At 37.7% G+C, this 23,102-nt stretch overlaps 1 protein-coding gene across 12 annotated transcripts in view; it reads right to left on the minus strand.

Annotated features, from left to right (window-relative positions):
• Positions 1-3,686: 3,686 nt before the first annotated feature.
• The window catches only part of LOC129773192 (aryl hydrocarbon receptor nuclear translocator homolog), a 426,084-nt gene continuing 406,668 nt past the window's right edge, over positions 3,687-23,102 (minus strand). For 7 of the 12 annotated variants that reach the window (XM_055776782.1, XM_055776770.1, XM_055776771.1 and 4 more), the window contains 7 exons: positions 20,292-20,489; positions 19,895-20,191; positions 19,680-19,830; positions 19,325-19,609; positions 19,155-19,260; positions 18,959-19,094; positions 3,687-6,641 (listed from right to left, as the gene is read on the minus strand). In XM_055776782.1, the coding sequence (XP_055632757.1) occupies positions 6,208-6,641; positions 18,959-19,094; positions 19,155-19,260; positions 19,325-19,609; positions 19,680-19,830; positions 19,895-20,191; positions 20,292-20,489 (1,607 nt within the window). In that variant the 3' untranslated portion in view covers positions 3,687-6,207. The remainder of the gene's footprint in view (positions 6,642-18,958; positions 19,095-19,154; positions 19,261-19,324; positions 19,610-19,679; positions 19,831-19,894; positions 20,192-20,291; positions 20,490-23,102) is intronic. The other 5 variants (XM_055776781.1, XM_055776778.1, XM_055776776.1 and 2 more) reach the window with 5 other exon arrangements.

Genomic DNA, 23,102 nt, shown 5'->3' on the forward strand with positions numbered 1-23,102 from the left:
CAACCTTTATGCATATATTGTTATGAATTTTTTTGAGCTTTCGTATGCATCTTTATTCATTTATTGAACTATTTAAATTATTTATTGAACTATCTAAACTATACACATCTGATTTTACAAATTACAAATTACAAATTAGGAAAAAATACACAATCATTACTACAAATGGCTACGCCAGACTACTCAATTCTCACCATTATCCTCTCCCAGGATCAGCGTGTAATTACTTCTCAGCCAAACACATTCGGGAAATATCACGAAGCTGACGAAACCCAGGCCCCGTTGCAACATTGACTTGACGCGCAGCGTCAGTGGACACGGAACCTCCGTCGTGACGAATCCGGAAAACATCCAATTGATCGAACCACCGATCATAATTGTCTGCAAAGCGTTTATGAAGTTGTCCTTGACCAAATCCAACAGCATAAAGGCAGATCTCGGACTCGACAGGGTTCGTTTTTGTGTCTCGAAGTACCCAGATTCCTTATTATTGAAGAAATGTCTTCGCATTCTCCCGCAGCAGACGAGGACGAATCAATGCTATCCAATATGTATCAATATTAATTGAAGAACATAAATTGAATTGATTTTCAAGAATATTACTAACCTGTCCCGAATCTGGATTAATTTGACCTTCTTCTGTGAAGAAATCAATATCGGAAAGTAGTGCCGTTCAACTCAATTATCATTCGGTAATTAGACTAATAATGTTATATTTACATTTTCTTCGCGGTTGCCAGTGATGACAATCGTAAAAGTTACTAATACCACGAAGTAAAATTAATCAACCGTTGGTAGGGATGTGTATTGCATCTGACATTCATTCTACAAACGATTGGCAAAATTTACAGAAAATATGTACATTCTACTAATGTTTGCATTACAAAAGATTTGAAAGCTTTTTTTTAGTGATCCATTTTCTGGGTGCATCGACACAACTCGAGGATAAACAAAATAAAATACAATCGACGTTTCTCTTAGAAACGACATTGGAGATGAACACAGGATCATTTTGGTATCCACTTCACTTTCTACACGAAGTTCATTTTTACACTTCACGAAACGGGAATGAGTATAACAAAGTGAAGTGAGATGTAAGCGTAGTGGGAAAGTAATAGCGAATTCGTTTTTGTTCAGTTTCAACCCCAGTGCCGCACTAACTGCTGTCAAAACGTTTTTTTATTCTCTCAGTTTCGCACTCAGTGTCGCACTAATTCGCCCCGAAAGCTGTTAAGGCTGATTTAGACGATGCCAGTCAGCGCTCTAGTTGAAGTACAGTAATCGTTCGCTAACTGGTCCTGTTTTAACTGGTCTGCGTTTTAACTGGGCGAACGTTAACTGGTCCTTGGACCAGTTAAAAAGCAGAATTTCGTAAACAATCGACGCCATATTCAAATGGAAGATTTGCTGTGAGGGGAATTCGAATGAAACTTGAAATGTTATGAAAAATTGACATTATTTTCGCATGACAAAAACATTGATTGAATTACAGAAAAATAATGTCCTCAAATTATATTTCATATCTGTTGTCACACTCAATGCGAAACTTTCAATGGAATCCTTTTGTTTATCCAATTTCATTATCAACGTGAATCAAACAATTCATTGAAGTTCCCCTCGATTTTATTTGACGTTTAACATGCCGGACCAGTTAAAACGCAAATGTCAATAACTGGTCTTCCCTTTTCGCCCAGTTAGCGAATGTTTACTGTATCCAGTGAACAGAGAACAGACACTCTGTTCAAGTTACTTTTACCAGTATCGAACAATTAATTGGCCTCTAACTTGAACAGAGTGTCTGTTCTCTGTCTGTTCTCACTGGATACTTCAACTAGAGCGCTGACTGGCATCGTCTAAATCAGCCTTTAGTTTCGCACTGAGATGTTTCACGGGTTGGCACTCGGGTTCATCAATACAACAATACTGAACTGTCAAGTTCCGAATATTGTTTTGGAAAATCTAAAAATAAAGACTATGAAAATGGAAAACCTGCTGCTTTTGCTTTTGTATTATTGGAATCGTAATCCAATTCGGATTCTGATTTTGAAGAGTAGAGTAGACGGCATTAAGCTACGTGTGCTTTCATTGGGAGGTGAAAATTTAAAAATTTTCATTCAAACTTTTATATGTTTACACTGCACTTGGCCCTTCTGATCTGATGGAGAACAATTTACCTCCCAAGCACTAATATCACCACCAGACGTCGACACTGTACATTTGCCGTCGTAAATATAAACAAATCAGACTATATAACGCACACCAACAAACCACCGCATTCGTGAAACTGAAAACGTTTTGACGTAGGACTACGTCTTTCATTTCTATAGCGGGGTGTAAAATCAAAGTTTAGAAAACGAAAGCGTTACGCCGGAGACCGAGATTTTGAGTGTTAATAGCTCCTAAACAACTGAACGAAATGGTATGATAAACACTTCATTCGAAAGATAAAATGTCTACGCGTTCTATACTTGTTACATTCTGATCCAAAAACTTGTTTCAATAGTCTTAAATTTGCTTTCAAAATAGGCTATTGAAGTCACCAATCGGTATATAAGCGAGCGCCGCTCGGAAATCCACTCAGTTCTAATTGAACAGCGATTGGAGCATGTTGTCGCTGTTGTGGTGAAGCTCTTCATTTATCATGAAAGCGCGGATGAACGGTGTCACCAAGAGCCTGTTTGTGCACCTTAGGCCAGAAGGGAATCCATCAGGAGGAGAGTGATGCTACAAACGGTTCCCCGGGAAGATCTCGAAGCAGCCGCTACACACACACACACATACACGCACGGAATTCTTTCCGTTTGGATCGAGAAAGATCCGAAAAATAATCTGCCAGTTCCTCTAGGAATTTAAAAATACATTCATGTGAAAGAGTTTATTTGAATGTTTTCTATCCATGTAACACTGTGACCAAATATGTTTCAATCAAGTGCTATTAACAGATGGTTATCGAGTTAGCATTAACCACTGGTGGGCTTCCAGTATCGAGGAAAATGTGGAAATATCTAATCGTTACTGAAAATAATCTGCCAGTTCCTCTGGGAATTTAAAATTACATTCATATGAAAGAGTTCATTTTAATGTTTTCTATCCATGTAACACTGTGACCAAATACATTAGGTTTTGTGATTTTTCAATCAATCGCAATCAACAGGATAGCTTCTCAAGATTATTCTTCCCCATCAGTAGGATATTTCCGTATCCAATATTGGATGCATAAAACCTTGTGCCTCCAACGTAACGCTCTCGTTTTCGAAGTTCTCCAAATATTCATTCATTCAGAATGAATTCAGATTCAACTTCATACAAATGATCTCTAAATCAACGATAGTCCTACGTCACCCTTGCGGTTATACCATAGATATAACCCACTTCCTGTTTTTTTTATTATAGAGTCAGTTTGACACTGACTCGGTTTTAAAAACGAATTCGCTATAAATGTACGTGGGTACGGGAATAAGGCCCTATTTCTCCTAGTTCTCCTTCAGTCTTTTAAATTTCCGCCTTTGGTGGAAGAGCCGAATCACCTTTTCATTACTGTCATATTTTGATAGGCTTGCTTCGATCGAGCGCCAACGCTGCTAATGAAAGGTACGCTGACTACAGCGCCTTGTCGTGGTTATAGAATTGTTAAGATGTACAGTCGTAACTTGGGTTTGTTCGGATTATACCGCATACACGCTGCGTCATCATTAAACGTTATATCGTTTTATTTTTGATATTTTTCTTCTTTTCCATATTTCAAAAAGAGTACATTTTTCGCTTATACAATCTTCTTTTATACAAATGAATAGCTAATGTTTAGTTTTCTTTCACGTTTGCGTTCTCAGCTGCATTCGCGCGTGCACTTTTGCTCATTAGACGAAGGCAGACTCTATGCTATCTACAGCATTACAGTGTGGATAAGGATTTCCCCGATGAATCATTTTTTCCATCCGATCCACACGCCGATGCACGAAGTCCCCGACAAAATTAGATAATTTCAACTAATGACTTCTCCACCGTTGTGCATTCTTTCTCATTCTTTCCAATCGAAGAGTCTGCCCGCCGCGGGTTCTCGTGTGCATTCCATCACTACTCATTCTCACACACGCCCACACACACACTCTTCTTGTTTTACTAGGGTTTGGAAAATCATTCTTTTACTGAAGACTTAAATTGCTTTTCAGGAAATACACATTATTAGGAAGAAACCAACTTGGTGAGAAAAGACCGCGGAGGTAGCGTTCTTACTTACGAAATTAGGGACAATTCAACTACTTTACAAATAAATTATTTCATTTGCGCTTGTGCTAAACTAAATGCTTCATAATAATAATTAGCCGTAATCATATGTACTGCGCTGATGACTTGTCTTGAAATAGACAACAACATCGTTGCTACTCTAACCGCATTCTATTTTAATTCTTTTTCAATAAAAAAATATATATAACCGAATGAAACAAATGGCGTTGTTGCGTTCATATGAAGTGGAGGAAGATAATATTCAACTTATCGCTACGAGCACTATCATCTGCACGGAGAAATAATGTAGGAATCATTCAGCGTCTAGATGTACACTTCTCACTAAACTTAGTGCTAAATTAATGCGGATATACTTCTTCTTCTTCTTCTTCTTCTTCTGGGAACCAAATAATTAAGTAATATTCCATACCGACGCCTCTCGTTGTTGAATGGGTTTGATTTCTCGTAAACTTAAATTTTCCTTACACTCTAGCATTTAGACCTAGCAATTTTTAGTTTCTCTGTCAGCTTATTAGATAGTAATTTCTTATATATTTTTTTGTTTCTTGCGGTTGTCTTGATAACGAACGTAGCTTTCCACTTTCCGAAATATTTTAACCTCTCTTGTTTGTTTTGCGGACATAATAATGCAGTTGTTATGATATAGTGTGTATGAAAAAATGGAGTTTTCATTCGTTTTTTTACAGACTTTGTTTACACACACACACTCAGAGTTTGTTCCTCACACTCAATTGCGTGTTGTGATTTGTTGTTCCAGCATTCGAACTGACTCAATTTTCACCTAGATAAATGAAAATATGACAATGAAATAATCTTTGTTCTTCTTTTGCGAGCTATAATAATTGTTTCCTCTTTCTTTTCGTCTATAAAACATGGGCACATCTGTTGCTGATTTAATGGTAGATAACTTACTAGAATAGATTTTCTTAAAAATATCATACTTACAAGTGTAATAAAATGTGTGTGTTGAGTGCGCATAGTTTCCTATAAAAAAAAGGAGAAGGGGAACAAACTTGAGAAGAGTTTTCGTGTTTTTAAAACAAATCTGTTGGTTTGCTGGATTAAGCTCTGCTTGGAACTGAACACAATATTGCTACCGCTTCCTTTTTTTGTAACTAATCTTAAATGTATTTATAATTCGATGCCTGTGGAAGAAACAAAAAAGCCTAAAAGAGTACAATCATAGCTAACGATTTTTGCTTTAATTCGTTCTTTGTAAATTCTCACTGCGTCAACGCACACACTCACACGCGTTGACCATTTCCCATTGATTTTACATATAACCATAAAAAGTTCGTTGATTTTGATTTTTTTTTGCTTATAGGGCCTAATTTAGAAAATAAGAAATTTGTTGCTAAAATATTCCCTTCACCGCGGCTTGGTCGATTGGTAGAGCATCATCAACATTAGAGACCTATAAACATATTAGATAACAAATTTGTGTGACTAAATATTTTGAGAATGGTGACATCTATTGAGCGTGTGTGTTCTGATATAAAATTGTTGCTTTTTTACGTTTAGTCCACCAATCAACCCTTCCGAGCAGATTATTTTTTTTGCGTTTTGTTTTGTTTCGTTTTACATAATATTTGTTTTCTCGATATAAATCTCGTCGTCCTCATGCTTTTTTTTTCTTCTTCTTCTTCTTTTTTGCTACTATGTATAGATAGACGCTTTAAAAACGACACCTATTTACATTTGTTCATTCATGTAGCCCCCGAAACTGCCCAACCCTCCGGCAGCAGCGGCGGTTGCAGCAACGTTTCCGTTCGTAATGCCTCCCAGCCCGGTTCCGAATCCACCCAACCCACTGATGCTACCATTACTGCTGCTACTGTTACCACCGCCTGCACCTATTCCCGATCCTCCGCCACCACCACTACCGTTGCCCGCTCCCGTGTGATAAGATGCCGCAGCCGCCGCCGTCTGGTTATAGTTGTTATAACCATAATACAACAAATTTCATTCGAATGGCGTGTTGAACATGTGGATATTAAGATCCTCGAAGGAGGTCGCCCCGCTCTGATCTAGCATCTGCAGCATGTCGGACAGCTCGTGCCCTTGGCCCGGATGTTGACCCGGGTGATGGCCCGGGTGGTGCACCTGGTGGTGGTGATGTTGTCCCGCCGCCGCCCCGTGATGTGGATGGTGAGGGTGATGGTGCTGTGGATGACCGGTGTGGTGCCCATGGTGCTGCTGACTGTGACCATGCTGCAGGGCCGGATGGTGTTGCTGCATGTGCTGGGCGTGCTCCGGGGGTATCTCCTGCTGAGCGATATGTGGTGCCGCAGCTCCGGCCGAACTGTTACTGCTGCTACCCCCACCAACGCTACTACTGCTGGTTTGCATCGGTTCGGGGGCCGCCGGATGGTGCGCCTGCCAGCCGCTCCAAATACCTGTAAATGTGGGAGAGAACAAAAGTTGTTCGGACTGTTATTTCCTTTCTCATTCATAAGGGACTTTAATCGCCGTTGAATTACTTCAAATCTGGTTTTTTTAAATCCGGAGGGATTTTTTTTCATAAGGTAGTACTAACTCTAAAATGCTGTACGTATGTAGATCCACATCGAATGAATCGGTTCAAGTACAAGTTTTTCATGTCAGACTTTCAGCAGGGCTAATCACTCATTTCTGGTTAGGAAGAACGAACTAGTTCTCAAACAAATAAGAAAAAGTTTAACAGAACACGTGTGCACCTTGTTAGCGAATGCCTAATAACAATGAGATTTATATTCTGCGAAGGTGTTGCAGATAACTCATTTCTTCATAAAACGGTGTTTCTATGCATAATCTTTCGAAAAAACACAAAAAAAAAGTTTGTTCCCAATATATCAAAAAACAACATCATGTTCAATTGTCCCATGTTGATATTCTAGGCATAACAGTCCCACCATGAATTTTTAAACCCGTAATCAAGCTTGATTGATTCAGTGAGGGGATCTCATCACATTTCATTAAACAATAGTATAGTCCTTATAAAGAACCCGGTGTATTGCTAAATTGAAATGCTTGAAGCTTTAGGTAGACAAATATGCGAGAAAACTTTGATTGCGTTTTTCTCAGTTGCTGATTTTGGAACATGGGACAACTATGCGTAAAACGGCAGTATAGTACTTCACGTAAATTCCAATTGGCGATCTAACGTACAAATCTACACCTAGGCGGCGCTGCGGTGAAAGTGATGATGGGTTTAAATTTTGCCATGTGAGCTTATGGAAGGTTTGTAGTTCTTTCCATGAATTACAATGTTATATTCATAAAAGATTATTTTATTGCAATGAGATTGTAAGAAATTTACTTCTGCGCAATTTTATACATAACATGTTATTTATTTACCTCTTTCAGTAGTGAAAACTATAAAAATGTTGACAATGGTTGAATTAAAGAAGGAAATTCGAGAGCACAATCAAACACAAGTAGAAAAATGCACGATTCCTGCATGTGAGAACTACCTTGGAAAGCCCGGAATAAAATATACGTGATTTGTTTTTTGAGTTTTAGGTTACATTAGCATCATTTTCTTAGATCAAAAACAAAATCCAGATGTCTCACCGATCGTTTACGTTGTGCGTTAGATCGCCAATTGGCGATCTAAGGGTGGGTTTAGACTAGTGATATATTCATGTGAAGAAATATGATGAGATTTATAGAAATCGCATCAACCGTTTACACTAGCGTGAACTTCTATAATGAATATATTCATATTTTCGGTGAATTTATTCACCTAAAGTAGAACTGCATCCAACTTTAGTGATTTCTCACCAGTGAGAAATTCACAAGCGTTTACATATGCTGAATTTATTCAAGTTATATATACCTCGAATAAGTGTATCATATTTCTTCTCACCCGTTTACACCTATTTTCACGTGAATAAATCCATCTATAGTTATAGATCTCCCTAATGTAAACCCGCCATAACGTACAAATCTACACCTAGGCGGCGCTGCGGTGAAAGTGATGATGGTTTTAAATTTTGCCATGTGAGCTTATGGAAGGTTTGTAGTTCTTTCCACAAATTACAATGTTATAATCATAAAAGAATATTTGATTGCGATGAGTTTGTAAGAAATTTAATTCTGCGCAATTTTATATATAACATGTTATTTATTTACCTCTTTCAGTACTGAAAACTATAAAAAGGTTGACAATGGTTGAATTAAAGAAGGAAATTCGAGAGTACAATCAAACACAAGTAGAAAAATGCACGATTCCTGCATGTGAGAACTACCTTGGAAAGCCCGGAAGTAAAATATACGTGATTTGTTTTTTGAGTTTTAGGTTACATTAGCATCATTTTCTTAGATCAAAAACAAAATCCAGATGTCTCACCGATCGTTTACGTTTTGCGTTAGATCGCCAATTGAGGACGGCTTCATCTGTCATTCATGCAGTGACCATATGTCCTCTAAATTTTGTTGTTCCTATCAGAAGATCTTGCCTCAAAATGTTGTCCTATAATGAAGACAACTTCAGAGCAAATTGTTTTGTTTCTTCCTCTCCAAAAATTATTTTTTGTTGTTAAATAGCTGCAAAAAGCCTCATGACCGCATCGATACCTTTCCGTGTGTTACAAAAATTACGTAATGCGAAATGCGGTTTTCGAACAACATAACCGGTATAAATGCCTAATAGAAAAAGCGTAACTTTTATTATAAACTTATTTTTTTCGTTTTCATGTTTCGAAATTTATTCTGAGATTAATATAATAAGGGGGAAGGGGGGGGGGGTTGTCAGAACTCCCTATTCAACGAGGATTAGAAATCGAGGCGATCCAAGTCGCCAAATGATGCTATCCGAATCGGCCGCTGTTCCACCGTCGGAAGCGGCGGTCTCTCGCAAGCAAACCTGTGTTCCACTAATTGCCCGGTTAGTTTTAAACATAGGATACGCGCCTGCAGTAAAGTCCGACCGAGCGTTAATGTTTGTCTGGTTCTTTTATGTTTTGGAAAATAGTATTTGTTGCAATTTGAAAACTATCGCATCACGATCTAAAGAAATTTCCATTATCATAGGTATTTTGGTTTAACCATTTAGCAATTTTTGGAAATGTTAGGTTAACCTTCACCCGTATATTCGCGCACAGTATGACAGACCGCCTCATACCCATAATGTTTTCCTCGTCAGAATATTTCTAGCCTACTTGTAACATTACGCTTTTTTCTATGTGTTTATTTATGTTACTCTTGTTTCTTTCTCGATTTTGTCCGGGAATCCATCCGCTCATGTGGGGATAACGCTGCAATACTTCAAGTTGTGAAAGGCTGAGAACGACTTCTTCATGAATCTGTTGAACAGTTTGTCAATTGATTTCCACTCTATTTGGCGATTCTTTTACCAATAGCCAGATGACAATTTGTACCATATTCTGCGCAACCAATATTATTATGACTGAGTATATCTGACTAAAATGAACAACATTTGAGAAAGTATAGTTGATCTCCTTGAAAAAATTAAAATTAAAATAAATTTAAATACGTAGGAGCTTCATCCTCTAAATCAGGGGTTCTGTTTTGAGCAAGAGACCCCTTTCCAGAATTAAGTCATACCTTAGACTCCATAGCAAAATTTCTTTGAAAATCCCGTCTTTAGTTTTTTGTTCTAATTGAATAATTATCAGTTTGAAAACATTGCAGTTGGTTAAATGAATAAACATGACATATTTTTTTCACGGAGGCGATCTGGCGCAGTGGTAGCATCAGCAACTCTCACACAAAAGGTCACGAGTTCAATTTACACTCCCGACATTCTTCCAAAAAATGGAAGTAATGGGACAAACCAGCCAAAAGTATTGAAAGTTACTATAACACAGAAAAAAAAAATATTTTCTCATCATATTCAACAACATAAATAGAGATAAAATTTAGTAAATATCAAGTGTAATGAATAACTATTAATTCAAATTACTCACAAACTATACAAACATTCAAATCTCAACCAATCTATCTACAACTACCAAAATATAAAAATACGGTTCAATATTGGTTAGTTAAAGCCTTAAATCTCTGCGTTCGTTCATTTTCAAATGGTTCCTTCGGTTTCGCGTTGTTTGGAACAACAATGAAGCCTTTTTCGACAAAGTATGATGATGGAAAAACGAAAAGATGTTTTTCAACAATGTCTAACATCGCAGAATAATGTTTTTCAATGTTTCATTATAACTAGAACATATGACAACCTTGGTTGTACTCCTGCCTCATCTGTGCTGATGATAATCAACTTTTCTTGCATTATCACCTTGGCTCATCTCATGGATGTGATATAGTATTCTATACTGTGCGCTGGTTCGTTCTATCCTGGAATTTTCTTCTGTTGTATGGTACCCTTTCCCCGATATTTGGAAAGCGTGCATTGAACCTGTACAAAGAATGTTCGTACGTCGTGCTTTGAGGAGTCTTCCATGGCGGAATCCAAGGAAATAGCCTCCTTACGAGGACGGTGTTCACTGCTGCGAATTGATACGCTGGAGAACAGGCGATTTGCAGCACAAGCCATGTTTGTTGCGAAGCTGCTGGGGAGCGAGATTGACTCCCCTTTCTTTCTAGCTAATCACAATACATATGCTCCAGAACGCACCCTACGTCATGGTAATTTCCTTAGGCTAGGATTTCCGAAATATTTGGTCTGGCCAACATGATCCGTTGGAATTTATGTCTGCTACATTCCATAGGATTTTTCACTTTTTTTTGCTTTAACCTTGCTAAACCTGAAAAACTTATTATGCAAGCTACTCTTGGAAATTTTTGTTACGCCATGCACATAGATGACCAAGCATGTTGTAAGTTCTTTTTCAATTACTTAATTCTAGTTCACTTCGTTTAGCTATGTAAATACCTTGTAATCTCTTGAATTAAAGTAGAAGTTGAGTACATTATCATTCAAGCTCCAACGTATTTCAGAATGCATATGAACTTGCAACCTAATGGCAAGCTTGTTATAAAGTAAAAAATCAGAAGCATGTTTGGACATGAATTTGATGATGACTTTATTCGTGTTAAATCGCGTATGTTCAAAAAACAGAAAAATGTTAAACATGCCTGAAAGACTCGTACGCTCAAACACATTATCTCACGTTTTTTTACTTGCCGAATTTTTAATCTTGTACTTGTTGTACTTTTTTACTTTCATCTTGTGCACACTCATCGTCTTGTTGAGATTTTAAAATGTACAGCAATAATGTTTTCTACTAAGATATTAGTCAATCTCAGGGTTGCCACATATACAGAATATTCTGTATTTTACAGATTTTTCACCAAATTTCAGATACAGAATCTGTATACACAGAATTACAGATTTTCTGCAAAGATACAGAATTTAAAGAAATTTTTATCAAATTTAAATCTCAAATTAATTATAGTTGATTTTCTCTGTCTACATTTTTACTAATAAACTTTGTTTTTTTATCGTTGAGTAATGAAGATATGTACTCTTAATGTATAAAAATGTTGAACCATATGAAATGTCATCTCACCTCTCCACACCGGCCAAGCTCGTTTGTGGGACACTTTTTGAAAATTCCACATTCATCAGCGTGTGTTGAGTGAATATTCTCGCTTCACAATGCCAACAAAACAAAGTTCTGAAATCGGTTGGCTTCCACAATCATGATTGGCTGGTCTTTGTTTTTAAGAGGCTTTAAACTTTGCAGTTCATTCGCCTCTACACAATCATGGACTCTATTTTGAAAGAACTACAAGAACTATGTATTGGCTCAAGAAGGAGCGTCAAGGATGAAATTGACGGAAAATTTAAGAAATGCAAGGTTCAACAAAACCATGTATAAACATCATACAATTTACTATGAGAAAACGTTTTTTATGATTTATTTTGTTGCAAATATTTAAGCAAACCATAAATAAGAACAATAAATTCAAAATGAAAATAAACCTATGTTTCCATTTTTTCGTTAGTTTTTTGATACAGATTTTTTTTCCTAAAAATACAGATATGCAGATGTTTTCAGAAAATTTTACAGAATTAAATGTGGAAACCCTGGTCATTTTTATAACAGGGTGGTTCACGTAACACAACTTATGGAACATCTTAAATATTTCAAATAAGAAATTGTGTTATTTTATAGGGGTCGATATTCAGACCCCGTCGACCCCCAAAATCAATTTTTGTTTCTGTCGACCCCTGGAAAACCGAAATCGACCCCAGAGGGTCGATATCGACCACTTTGAGAAACCCTGCTCTAAATTGTCACCATGTGCAGCTAATCGAGAAATTGTGGCATTTGCGTAGCTGATACCTCATAAAAGAGACAAATACGCTAAGGTTGCTGCGGAAACGAATGGGGGTCAAAATATTATGAAATCAAAAAGGCCCCGAGACTGACAGAGATTTCACCAGGGCTAAACGCAAAACAATGCCTCCGATCCAAACAAACTTGAAAAAACGAAAAAAAAACACTATTTTAGGAGTGCATATTCAAAACCATTGATCTTTTAAAAAATCGTAGCTCAAAATCAAGATGTCTGATTAAAATATGATGTTCGGCAAAGTTTTTGGAAAATCAATGAACTATTTAGGAAATATAACATTTCAGGTTCACTAGACATCAAACTTCGTTTAGGAAAAGCATAAACTGATACTTGGTGGAGTAAAATATAAGATTAACATGGTTTCTTGCTGTGGTGGTTGAAGGCAGACAAACGACAACAAAGAGTTAATACCTCTTTGCCGGTTGAGGGAGATGGTATGACAATCATTTCATTCAAAAGATGAAAGCTCTATGAGTAATGTTTATTACATAGGTATTTGTTTCAATAACTCAAAAATTGCTTCGAAAATAAATTATTTTATTTTCTCTGTAGCTGGCTTTAGTGATCAATATCTCGCATAATATCGACACAATTTCAATTTTAGTCTCGTTGTAAATGTGACATTTCACACAGAAATTGTGAATGGTGTTCATGGTGCCGATACTGTAACAGTAAAATACGTGCAAATTAATATTTTTTAAATTTTTTTATATTTTTTTGTTAATTTTACCCACCCTCCCTCCTATGTTACATTAAGTAACGCAACCTCGATCCCCCTCCCCGTTACGTAATTTGTGCACGACGCATTATTTACAAGCAACCAAGTATTTCTCCTTATCTTTCAACCAGTGTTCGATTTAGCAAAATGATGTACTATACGTGGGAATTGAGCGACTATCTCATTTTATTCTTCCCCGTCAAATTGTCATCATTGCAAGTGACTCCCCCCAAAACAAATTCGTATCTCTCTATTTCTCTCTCTCTCTGTCTCTCACATGTACCACGTATGAATGTTTTGATGTTTGAGTTCATCGTGGTTTGACATATACTACAGGTGTGCCAGATTGTTTTGTACCGTAGACGAAAATTACACGAACAAAATTGCGTACAAAGTTGTGCTCGAACTGCACGCTGTTTACTAATACTAACGCGAGGACTTCTATAGCACACCTGATAACTGTCTAAGTTCTATGATTCTGTTTCAATAGAGGTTTTGTCAGACAAATTACACTCTCGGGGTCTGCCGCCTCTATTGAATAAATAACATATTATAACTTGCTTTGTGAGAAACATTTGAACTTTTCTCACGGAGATTCGGCAGTAAGTCGGTTCTCTTACATGGGCCTCCCTCAGTGCTCATGTTTAAGCCCCCTTTTGTACAACTTCTATGTAAGCGACATCGACAATTGCCTTACACAAGATTGCAGCCTAAGACAACTTGCAGATGATGGAGTGGTGTCTGTCGTAGGATCAAACGAATCCGACCTGCAGGAACCCTTACAAGATACTTTGAACAATATTACAACCTGGGCCATTGGGCTAGGGATCGAATTCTCCACGGAGAAAACAGAGATGGTGGTTTTTTCTAGGAAGAATAGACAAGCAAAACCAAAGCTTCAGCTTTTGGGTAAACCGATCACTCATGCTATGTCATCCAAGTATCTTGGGGTCTGGTTCGACTCCAAATGTACTTGGGGGCCCATATTAGGTATCTGAGTAAAAAATGTCAACAAAGAATAAACTTTCTCCGTACAATTACCGGCACCTGGTGGGGAGCCCATCCAGAAGATCTTATAATGTTGTATCGAATAACTATTCTCTCAGTGATGGAGTATGGCAGTTTCTGTTTTCAATCAGCTGCCAAAACACACCTCATTAAACTCGAGCGAATTCAGTATCTTTGTCTCCGTATTGGGTTGGGATGTATGCCTGCAACGCATACCATGAGTCTCGAGTCTCCCACTAAAAGATCGCTTCAATTTATTATCTCTTCGGTTCCTCATCCGGTGTGAGGTTAAGAACCCATTGGTGATCGGAAATTTTGAGCAGCTGATCGAGCTAAATTTTCACTCCGGATTCATGAGTTCATATCATGAATTCATCTCCATGCAGGTTGATCCTTCTTCGTATATTCTCAACCGTGTTTGTTTTCCTGACTACACATCAATTCCTCTGTGCATTTTGATCTGTTCATGAAGGAGAAAATCCATGATATTCCAGATTATCTTCTATCGGGGATCGTCCCTACGATCTTCAATGCAAAGTATGGGCGTATCAATTGTGATAATATGTACTTTACTGATGGGTCCACTATAAACGAGTCCACGGGATTTGGAGTGTTCAACGAATTTTTTAGCACCTCCCACAGTCTTCAGAATCCTTGCTCAGTGTATATTGCTGAATTGGCTGCAATACTCTGGGCGCTGGACAGCGTCGCCTCACGACCTGTTGAACACTATTACATTGTAACGGATAGTCTTAGCTCTGTCGAAGCTATCCGTTCAGTGAGGCCAGAAAAGCACTCACTCGGAAAGCAATTTTGAGTGATTTATCCAGACGCTGTTATGTCATTACCTTCACATTGCTCAATTCCGGGTAATGAGAGGGCTGACTCATTAGCAAAGGTTGGTGCAATTGAAGGCGACATTTATCAGCGTCAGATCGCCTTCAATGAATTTTATTCTTTAGTCCGTAAAAATACCATCGCAAACTGGCAACATAAGGGGAACGAACATGAATTGGGCCGGTGGTTTCACTCGATTATCCCTAAGGTTAGCCTCAAACCATGGTTCAAAAGTCTGGACTTGAGTCGGGACTTTATTCGCACCTTCTTCCGACTCATGTCCAATCACTGTTCGTTAGACGCGTTACTTTTTCGCTTCAATCTGGCCGGCAGCAATCTCTGCATTTGTGGCCGAGGTTACCACGACACCGAACACGTTGTTTGGTCGTGTGAGGTGTATCTTGTTGCCAGATCGAATTTAGAAAACTCCCTTCGGGCTAAAGGGAGGCAGCCCAAATATATGTTTTCCTTAAAACTATCGATGTTCGTGTGTGATTATCCTTTTATCCTTATACCCTGCTTTTATTCCTTTATTTTTGGTCCCCTTGCTATAATCAGGAGAATAAGTTGAAATGTAAATTCACAATAGATATACGAATTGATATAAGAATTGAGTGTGTGTGACGACATTGTAATAATTTCCTTATATCCCATCCTTTTCCTGAAAAATTATGTCACCCTTCTAAACTCGAGTCCACCGCGAGTAATCGTTTTCCCACATTACTAACCATAGATTTGAGAAAATTGTTTGTATATACAGTGTCGGACAATAGAATAGGACCACAGCTCAATCCAAAACAGAAAGTGACAAAACTTTGAGAAAAAAATTTCCATTTAAGTGCATCAAACCATTTACAAATTGTAAATTCCATTCTTCGAAGAAATTAAAATCATCCGTAGTTAAACCAATTGTTCTTTATTTAAAAATGCGTTTTAAGCATACTTACTGACTAAAATAACGCGACATAAAATAGGACCGCTTTAGAATTCATGGTAAAAAAAATTAAAAAAAAGGAAATTCATACCGTGATCGATTTGCAGGGTTAGTACTTTCCCAACCCCAACTCTTTCCGTCCGAGCCGATGAGGTTCACTTTGGTCTCATCCGACCACAGCACATTTCTCCATAGTTTCTCCTTTTCCGGGTCCATCGCCCACTCGGCTGTGCGTATATGCCCCAGTATACAAATAAAACATTCAAACATGGAGGAGGTAACATCATGGTGTGGGGGTGCTTTTCTTGGTACGGGGTGGGTCCCTTGTACTGGATCGACCGGATTATGGACCAGCATCTCTACGCCCAGATACTTCGGGAAGTAATGCTGCCACACGCCGAGTGGGAGATGCCCCTAAAGTGGCAGTTCCAGCAGGACAACGACCCCAAACATACCGCTAAAACGGTTAAAAAGTGGTTCCAGGATAATAAGGTAGACGTTATGGAGTGGCCAGCACAGTCCCCTAATCTCAATCCCATAGAGAACCTATGGGAAATAGTTAAACGTAAGGTGTACACCGAAAAATCAAAAAACAAGCAGCAGCTGTGGGAGAGAATCCAGGCGGTGTGGTACGCTATCCCGCTGAGAACGTGCCAAAAGCTGGTGGAGTCGATGCCGAACCGGGTGCGAGAAGTGATGCGTAATAAGGGTTATACCACCAAGTACTAACCCTGCAAATCGATCACGGTATGAATTTCCTTTTTTTTAATTTTTTTTACCATGAATTCTAAAGCGGTCCTATTTTATGTCGCGTTATTTTAGTCAGTAAGTATGCTTAAAACGCATTTTAAATAAAGAACAATTGGTTTAACTACGGATGATTTTAATTTCTTCGAAGAATGGAATTTACAATTTGTAAATGGTTTGATGCACTTAAATGGAAATTTTTTTCTCAAAGTTTTGTCACTTTCTGTTTTGGATTGAGCTGTGGTCCTATTCTATTGTCCGACACTGTATATAGTTTTAAAAATATATTTAAGAATTCGGCTCCTTTAAACTTATGTAACTGAGCCTGTACAAATAAACGAATTTAATAAAAAAAAAATAAAAAAACTGTCTAAGTTCGTTCACGTAAGTTCACGATGGGTAGACAATACCAAGGGATAGGTATCAATTGAATATAGGCTACCCAAAATCAAAATCAATATGGCGTCATTTGTTTACCAACATATCATTTGCGAGGATTGAAATCGTTGAAATCACGGAGATAGTAAAAATAAAGAAAAATGCGCTGCTTTATTTCTAACTACATGAGCGATTTTCATATTTCGGTTTCACATGGAGGTGTTCACATTTAACATGGAGTTTAAAGTTAGCCACTATTCGACTATATAACCGGACCGAGTTGTAAACAACAGTGATTGACAGAACCAAAATGTCAGTGAACCGCAGCAATATTGGGTACACTGGCAATATGAGGGATTTGACGTTTTAGTCATACCCCTGGACAATACACCGTCCATTTATGGTGTAACTACTTTTTTGCATCAAAATCAAGTTTTCGTTTTACTTTATATGGACGTAAAAATAAGATTGTATACGCAGGTAAAGAGATTCGTATCAGGGGAAGTAGAAGTGTGGATTGAAGTCAATTGAATGAAGAGACAGATTTGTATTCATTAGTCGCGTCTGTCAGAGTAAGTATTGACTAGAAAAAATCATCAGTCATCCTCGCTCTCAACGCTGGTCAATTCATTTTCTAGTCAATTCACTTTCTGTTAACGGCGACGGCCGAAGTAGTCCTAGTCTAAGCGAAGCTACAGAAAGTAGAGTCGGTCTTCATTTTCCACCTTCGAAGATTTCGGACCCTGCTCACAACCATGCATTCTATACACTCCCGGCGCGAAATGGCGAAAGAGCACGAATACATACGTTTAACGATTGCTGCCTGTTCCTGACAGCCTCCTTGCGACAACCTTCACACAAAAGCTGGCTCAGGACAGAACTAAAAAATATATTCGCGAGTCCGTGCCATTTCTGTGATTGTAGCAGCACTTTGACAAAGCGCAAAGAACAGAAATCTGCATAACATCTCAAGTATGATGTAGAGTCTGTTTTCCAGATTTTATTTCATCTACAGAAAATGTCAAGATAAATTTGAAGAGCACTGCGACTGTTTTACATTGGTAGATTAGTCTTAACAAATACTACAAACATTACCTAGGACTTGATCACGAACGTCACTTCACGGTCAATAGATCAAGAATCGACTCATTTCACTAGTTTGTTGAGCATCCTAGCACACAATAAAATGCAAGTGCACCACCAGTCAGACTTGCTGGTTATGGTTTTCAGCCCAGTCAATTCATCATGATTTACCATGCGGAACGGCTTTAAGTATTTTCAAGAAATATTTCTGGGATACAAACTATCAACCCACTAACGATCAAGCAGTAAAAATAATTTTCTTAACAAAGGTCATTAGTGTAATTTTTATTATTGGCGTTGCAGAAACCCCAATCATCAAAAATTATTTCCGTTTTCCGGAAAGTGACAAAAAGTCGAAAAATCGCCAAACAAAAACATTGGCCAAAACCTACATTTTGGTACCTTAGTAGGTTCAATCCAATGGTTTTTTTCCTACAACACAATGTGTGACCTTTTATCAAAATAATACTGTAGAACAGTTAACATATTTTTGAAATTTGTAAGGTTTAGTTTTTTTGTTAGGTTATGTGAGGTTATGTACTTTTCGCACATAGCTGCTTCAAACTAAATTCATTGCCCAATTAAGTAATACAAAATTGATGGTAAGTGGTAGCTAATAGACTAAGCTATCATTTGATGCCAAAACCTTACCATATGGTTGCTTTCTAAAGCCATGAAAAATTATCAAAGTTGCTGTTCGATTTTTCGAACGATTGTCCTAAATTGGGTTAAAGAAAAACACCTACCGGGTTGTGCAGACGATGGAGTGTAGGTCGATGTCTGGCGGGATCCGGTCGCACTAAGCTGAGTGTACGTGGGTCCGGTGGGCGACCGATTCGGACTGAGTTCACTGTACTGGTAACCTTCGGTAACGGGTTGAGGCTGGAAAAGTAGTTTTTATGGTCAGAATCATTGAGTTATTCCAAAGCATTCAAAATATACCTGTCGTAGCGACCATGCGGTCGCTGCCGGCGTTGGCGAGGTGTTGTTCGTTTTGGAGATATGTCCCAGAGAACCGGAAGCGCCTGGCGTACCAGGGGAACCATATCTGTGGCAATGGTGGGGAACGTTCATAATAAGAACAATTTAGGATATTTCAAACAAATACTCACTGAATAGGGGAGGGCGTTGGATTATAGCTATATTGCACCGGGTTGTGCGCACTGTCGGGCCGTTGGATGGACGCGTTCGCTACCACAGCGGCCGCAGCTGTCGCTGATGGCGGTTGTTGGGATGGCAAGTGTGAAATCAAATTGTGAGGATTGTATATGCTACTAGAGGGTGTCGTCTCGCGTCTACTTGGCATCGAATAGTCCAAACCGGGCGTCTGGTAGGAGACGGGCGCATCGGCTGGATCGGTGACTGCGACCGTGTCATGACTTGTGTGAAGGGATCTGCTTAAGGATGACAAAGAGATACAACAATGGTGAAAACAATTCTACTGTAGGGATATATTTTGAGACATACTTCGCTGAACTGTTGGTACACACGACATACTCGATATCGTCCGTGTACGGATTTAGGAAGGCATAAGCTTGCGTTCGCATCCACACCCATTCTTTGTTTTTCGCCCGGAACCTATACATCACCGAAAACATCTGTCCTTTTTGTTTCAACACTGAAAATTAGAAATTTAAGTCAGCTTCTTTGAAAAGTTGGACGAGCACCCAAATGACACTCACCCTGCTCGAAGTTTTCCTTCATGTGGGCAATATCATCCGGATGGAAAAAGTCGTAGCAGCTCTTGTTCAGCAGATCCACCGGCTGGTAGCCGAGCACCCCGATTACCCGCTGGTCCACGAAGGTGAACTTCCCGCACATGGCGTGCCGCGAGATGAACTCGTTCGGATTGTTCGCGTTCAGATCGTTGGCCGTAGTCGAGGAGGTAATCTGTAGCCGGGCTATCGCCACCAGACAGCAGTGGGTGTTGTGCAGGTCGTCATCCTGGCCCCGATCGATCGTTACACCTGGAAACATATCTAAATTGGTGGATCATAATCACAGGTTCCGGTTCGATTGAGAAGACGAACAACAAGATCGATACTAATGTAGGATTGAATGAACACGAAGGATACTTACCAGTCGGTGGCCAATTTTTGATATAGCCGGTGCAGTGCATCACCGCGTAGTTGTGGCCATCGGGCGATGGTCCCAGCGAGTTTTTTCTTCGTAACCTATTAAGATGACCGAGCGCCATCGATTCCGGCGTCACGGGACCGATTCGCATCCGACAGATGAAGCCCCTCCTCGAGCCCATACATAATCTCATTGATGCTGCTTGATATAGACAAGAAAGGAAGATTTTTAGTGTGCAGCCGCATGTGAAAAGCTGATGTCGAGTCGTTCGATCCACCGCAATTGACGATTTTTTTTTATAAATTTCATTTTTGTATTTTTTGATTTGGCTCAAAGGGCCTGGCCGGGTAAGAAAGTAAAAAATGCCCTTAAACCAAATCTCCAGCGCTATGGAAAATATTGTACAGGATACCAAATAAGAAATTTTGATTTTGTTTAATCCATATGTGGATCTAAACGTACCTTCTCAATTTTTTTGCACGTCATTATCAATAGCTTCGAGAAAAAAAATTTGAAAAAAAGAAAAATTTCATTGATAATTGAAGTACTAAAAATATTTTGAAGTAATGAAATATTTTTCGGGGGATTCAGAGATTCAGGCCTTCTCTAATTCGTTTTTAAATGTGTTCGTAAGCCTTTTTTAGATATGTGTGATTTTTTAAATAATTTTAACAGTGTTGTCTGGCAAAAAAAATATGATTAATTATATTTATTTTTTTTCAAAATTTTGAGACCTAATAGTGGTTTAATTCTTATTTAAATATTTATATATTTTTTTGATATTTGTGATTTTTTTTTCACATAATGTCGAGAACGGCGCTGTACTAAAATATCTAATACATTTTAAAAAAATATTTTTTTTATTTCCATTTTTTAATTTTCTAATTTTTTTTTATTTACTTAAAATCATGTATTCCAAACAAACCTTATCACAAGCGCTAGAGAAAATATTGTATCGTATCAAGTTAGAAAGTAATTTTTCTGATTTCTTATTTGCTTCACTATAAGAGCTATATCGAAAAATGTAGTTTTTTTTCACGCTATTGTGAATAGGCTTGGAAATGAAAATTTGAAAAAATACACAAAGTTCGTCTACTATGATGTACCGCTACAAATTATAAAAAAAAAAAAATCAAAAATTAAATTTCTAAAATTAAAGTAGTTTTTTGGTGTTTCGAAATATTGGATTTTTATTTTATTCTTGAATCCATTAGATATTTTCGTACCGCGCAGTTCTACATTTTTAACACAATTGTACAAAAAAAACACATACATATGAACATGTTTAAATATAAGTTGAACTAATACTGGGTGTCAAAATTCTAAAAAAATCAAAATTTGGATTTTTTTTCTAGAGCGCGCAATAGATATGTATGATTTTGAAAAAATCAAACATACCTAGAAAAGGCGTAGAGAGACATTTTAATCAATATAAATATTTCATGATTTTTTTTAGTACTTCGGTTTTTGATGGATTTTTTTTTGATAATATTTATCGACAGTAAGATGCACTATCAGTATTTTTTCAAACTTTTTATCTCGCAGCTATTGATAATGGCGTGGTAAACCACATAAGGGTTCAAAAAATAGTCAAGTTTTCTTATTTGGTACCCTATACAATATTATCCATAGAGCTGGTGATTTGGTTTGGGGGCAATTTGACTCTAGCCTTACTTTTGAGAAGCGCCTAAGCAAAGATTGCTTGAAACTTTTCAAAAAATGTAACTCAGACGGGATTGATTCAATTGACTTGGTGTCTTCCGAAATGTTTCAGATTATTATTTGTGAAGATAGTATGCGCTGTTGAAAACAAAAAAGTTTTATTTTTATTTTATTTCGAAAATAACACTCAAAACTCATTTTTCACAAAAAAATGTGTTTCTGATTTTTTTTTTGTTTTTTTAATATGTTGCAGCAGACAACTAATGAAGTTTATTGCACAGTGCACCAGAACGGAAAAATAGTGGCCAAAAAAGTTATAATTCTTTTTTTCAAAGTTGGAGTTTTCAAAATTGTCTACGTGTTTCTCATAGCTGTTATATACTCGATTTTATGAAAGCACACATAATTTGCAGTCAGAAAGGTGCACGGCATAATTTTGTTAAATACGACTGTTTCTGAGATACAGTGATTTTCAAAAAACCGAATTGTCCTGTCTCAACTTTTGGCCGTTTTCGAATGTTTTTCGAATTTTTTTACCTACAAGTAAATTTTCCTAAAAGAGTAGATAATTTTCGACTGCAATTCTTGAATTAATTGAGTGATGTGGTTAATTTTTATGGTATAAGGTTGTGCTCCTGTGACCGAATGATTAGCGATTCCCGTTCTGGTCGGGGGATTTTTTCGTCGAAGACATTTCTCCCGACTAGCACTGTGATCACGCGTATTTTTGAGCTTACCACTCAGAATACGCTCAAGGCGTGTAAACGACCGAAAGTTGATGAGTTTCGTAGAATTTTATTTTAAAGGCACTGCATCTCTAGAACGATAGCAGTTAGTGAAATTTTGTCGTGCACCTTTTTTATTGCAAATCATGCGTACTTTCATGAAATTGGGTCAAGAAACATTTATAAGAATCATTCCAACAGTTTTCAAAAATTTTGGCGTACTGTGCAATAAACTTCATTAGTTTTTCCGCTGCGATATACCAAAAAACATAAAAAACCAAGAACACCTTTTTCTAGAAAATTTAATTTTAAGTGTTATATTCGAAATAAAATAAAAATAAAACATTTTTTTAACGTTTTATTTTTATTTTCTAAAAATAACCCTGAATATTACGAAAGACACTAAAGATCAATTGGACTAACCGTT

Source organism: Toxorhynchites rutilus, chromosome 3 (assembly GCF_029784135.1).
Source record: "Toxorhynchites rutilus septentrionalis strain SRP chromosome 3, ASM2978413v1, whole genome shotgun sequence".
Classification (NCBI taxonomy): domain Eukaryota; kingdom Metazoa; phylum Arthropoda; class Insecta; order Diptera; family Culicidae; genus Toxorhynchites; species Toxorhynchites rutilus.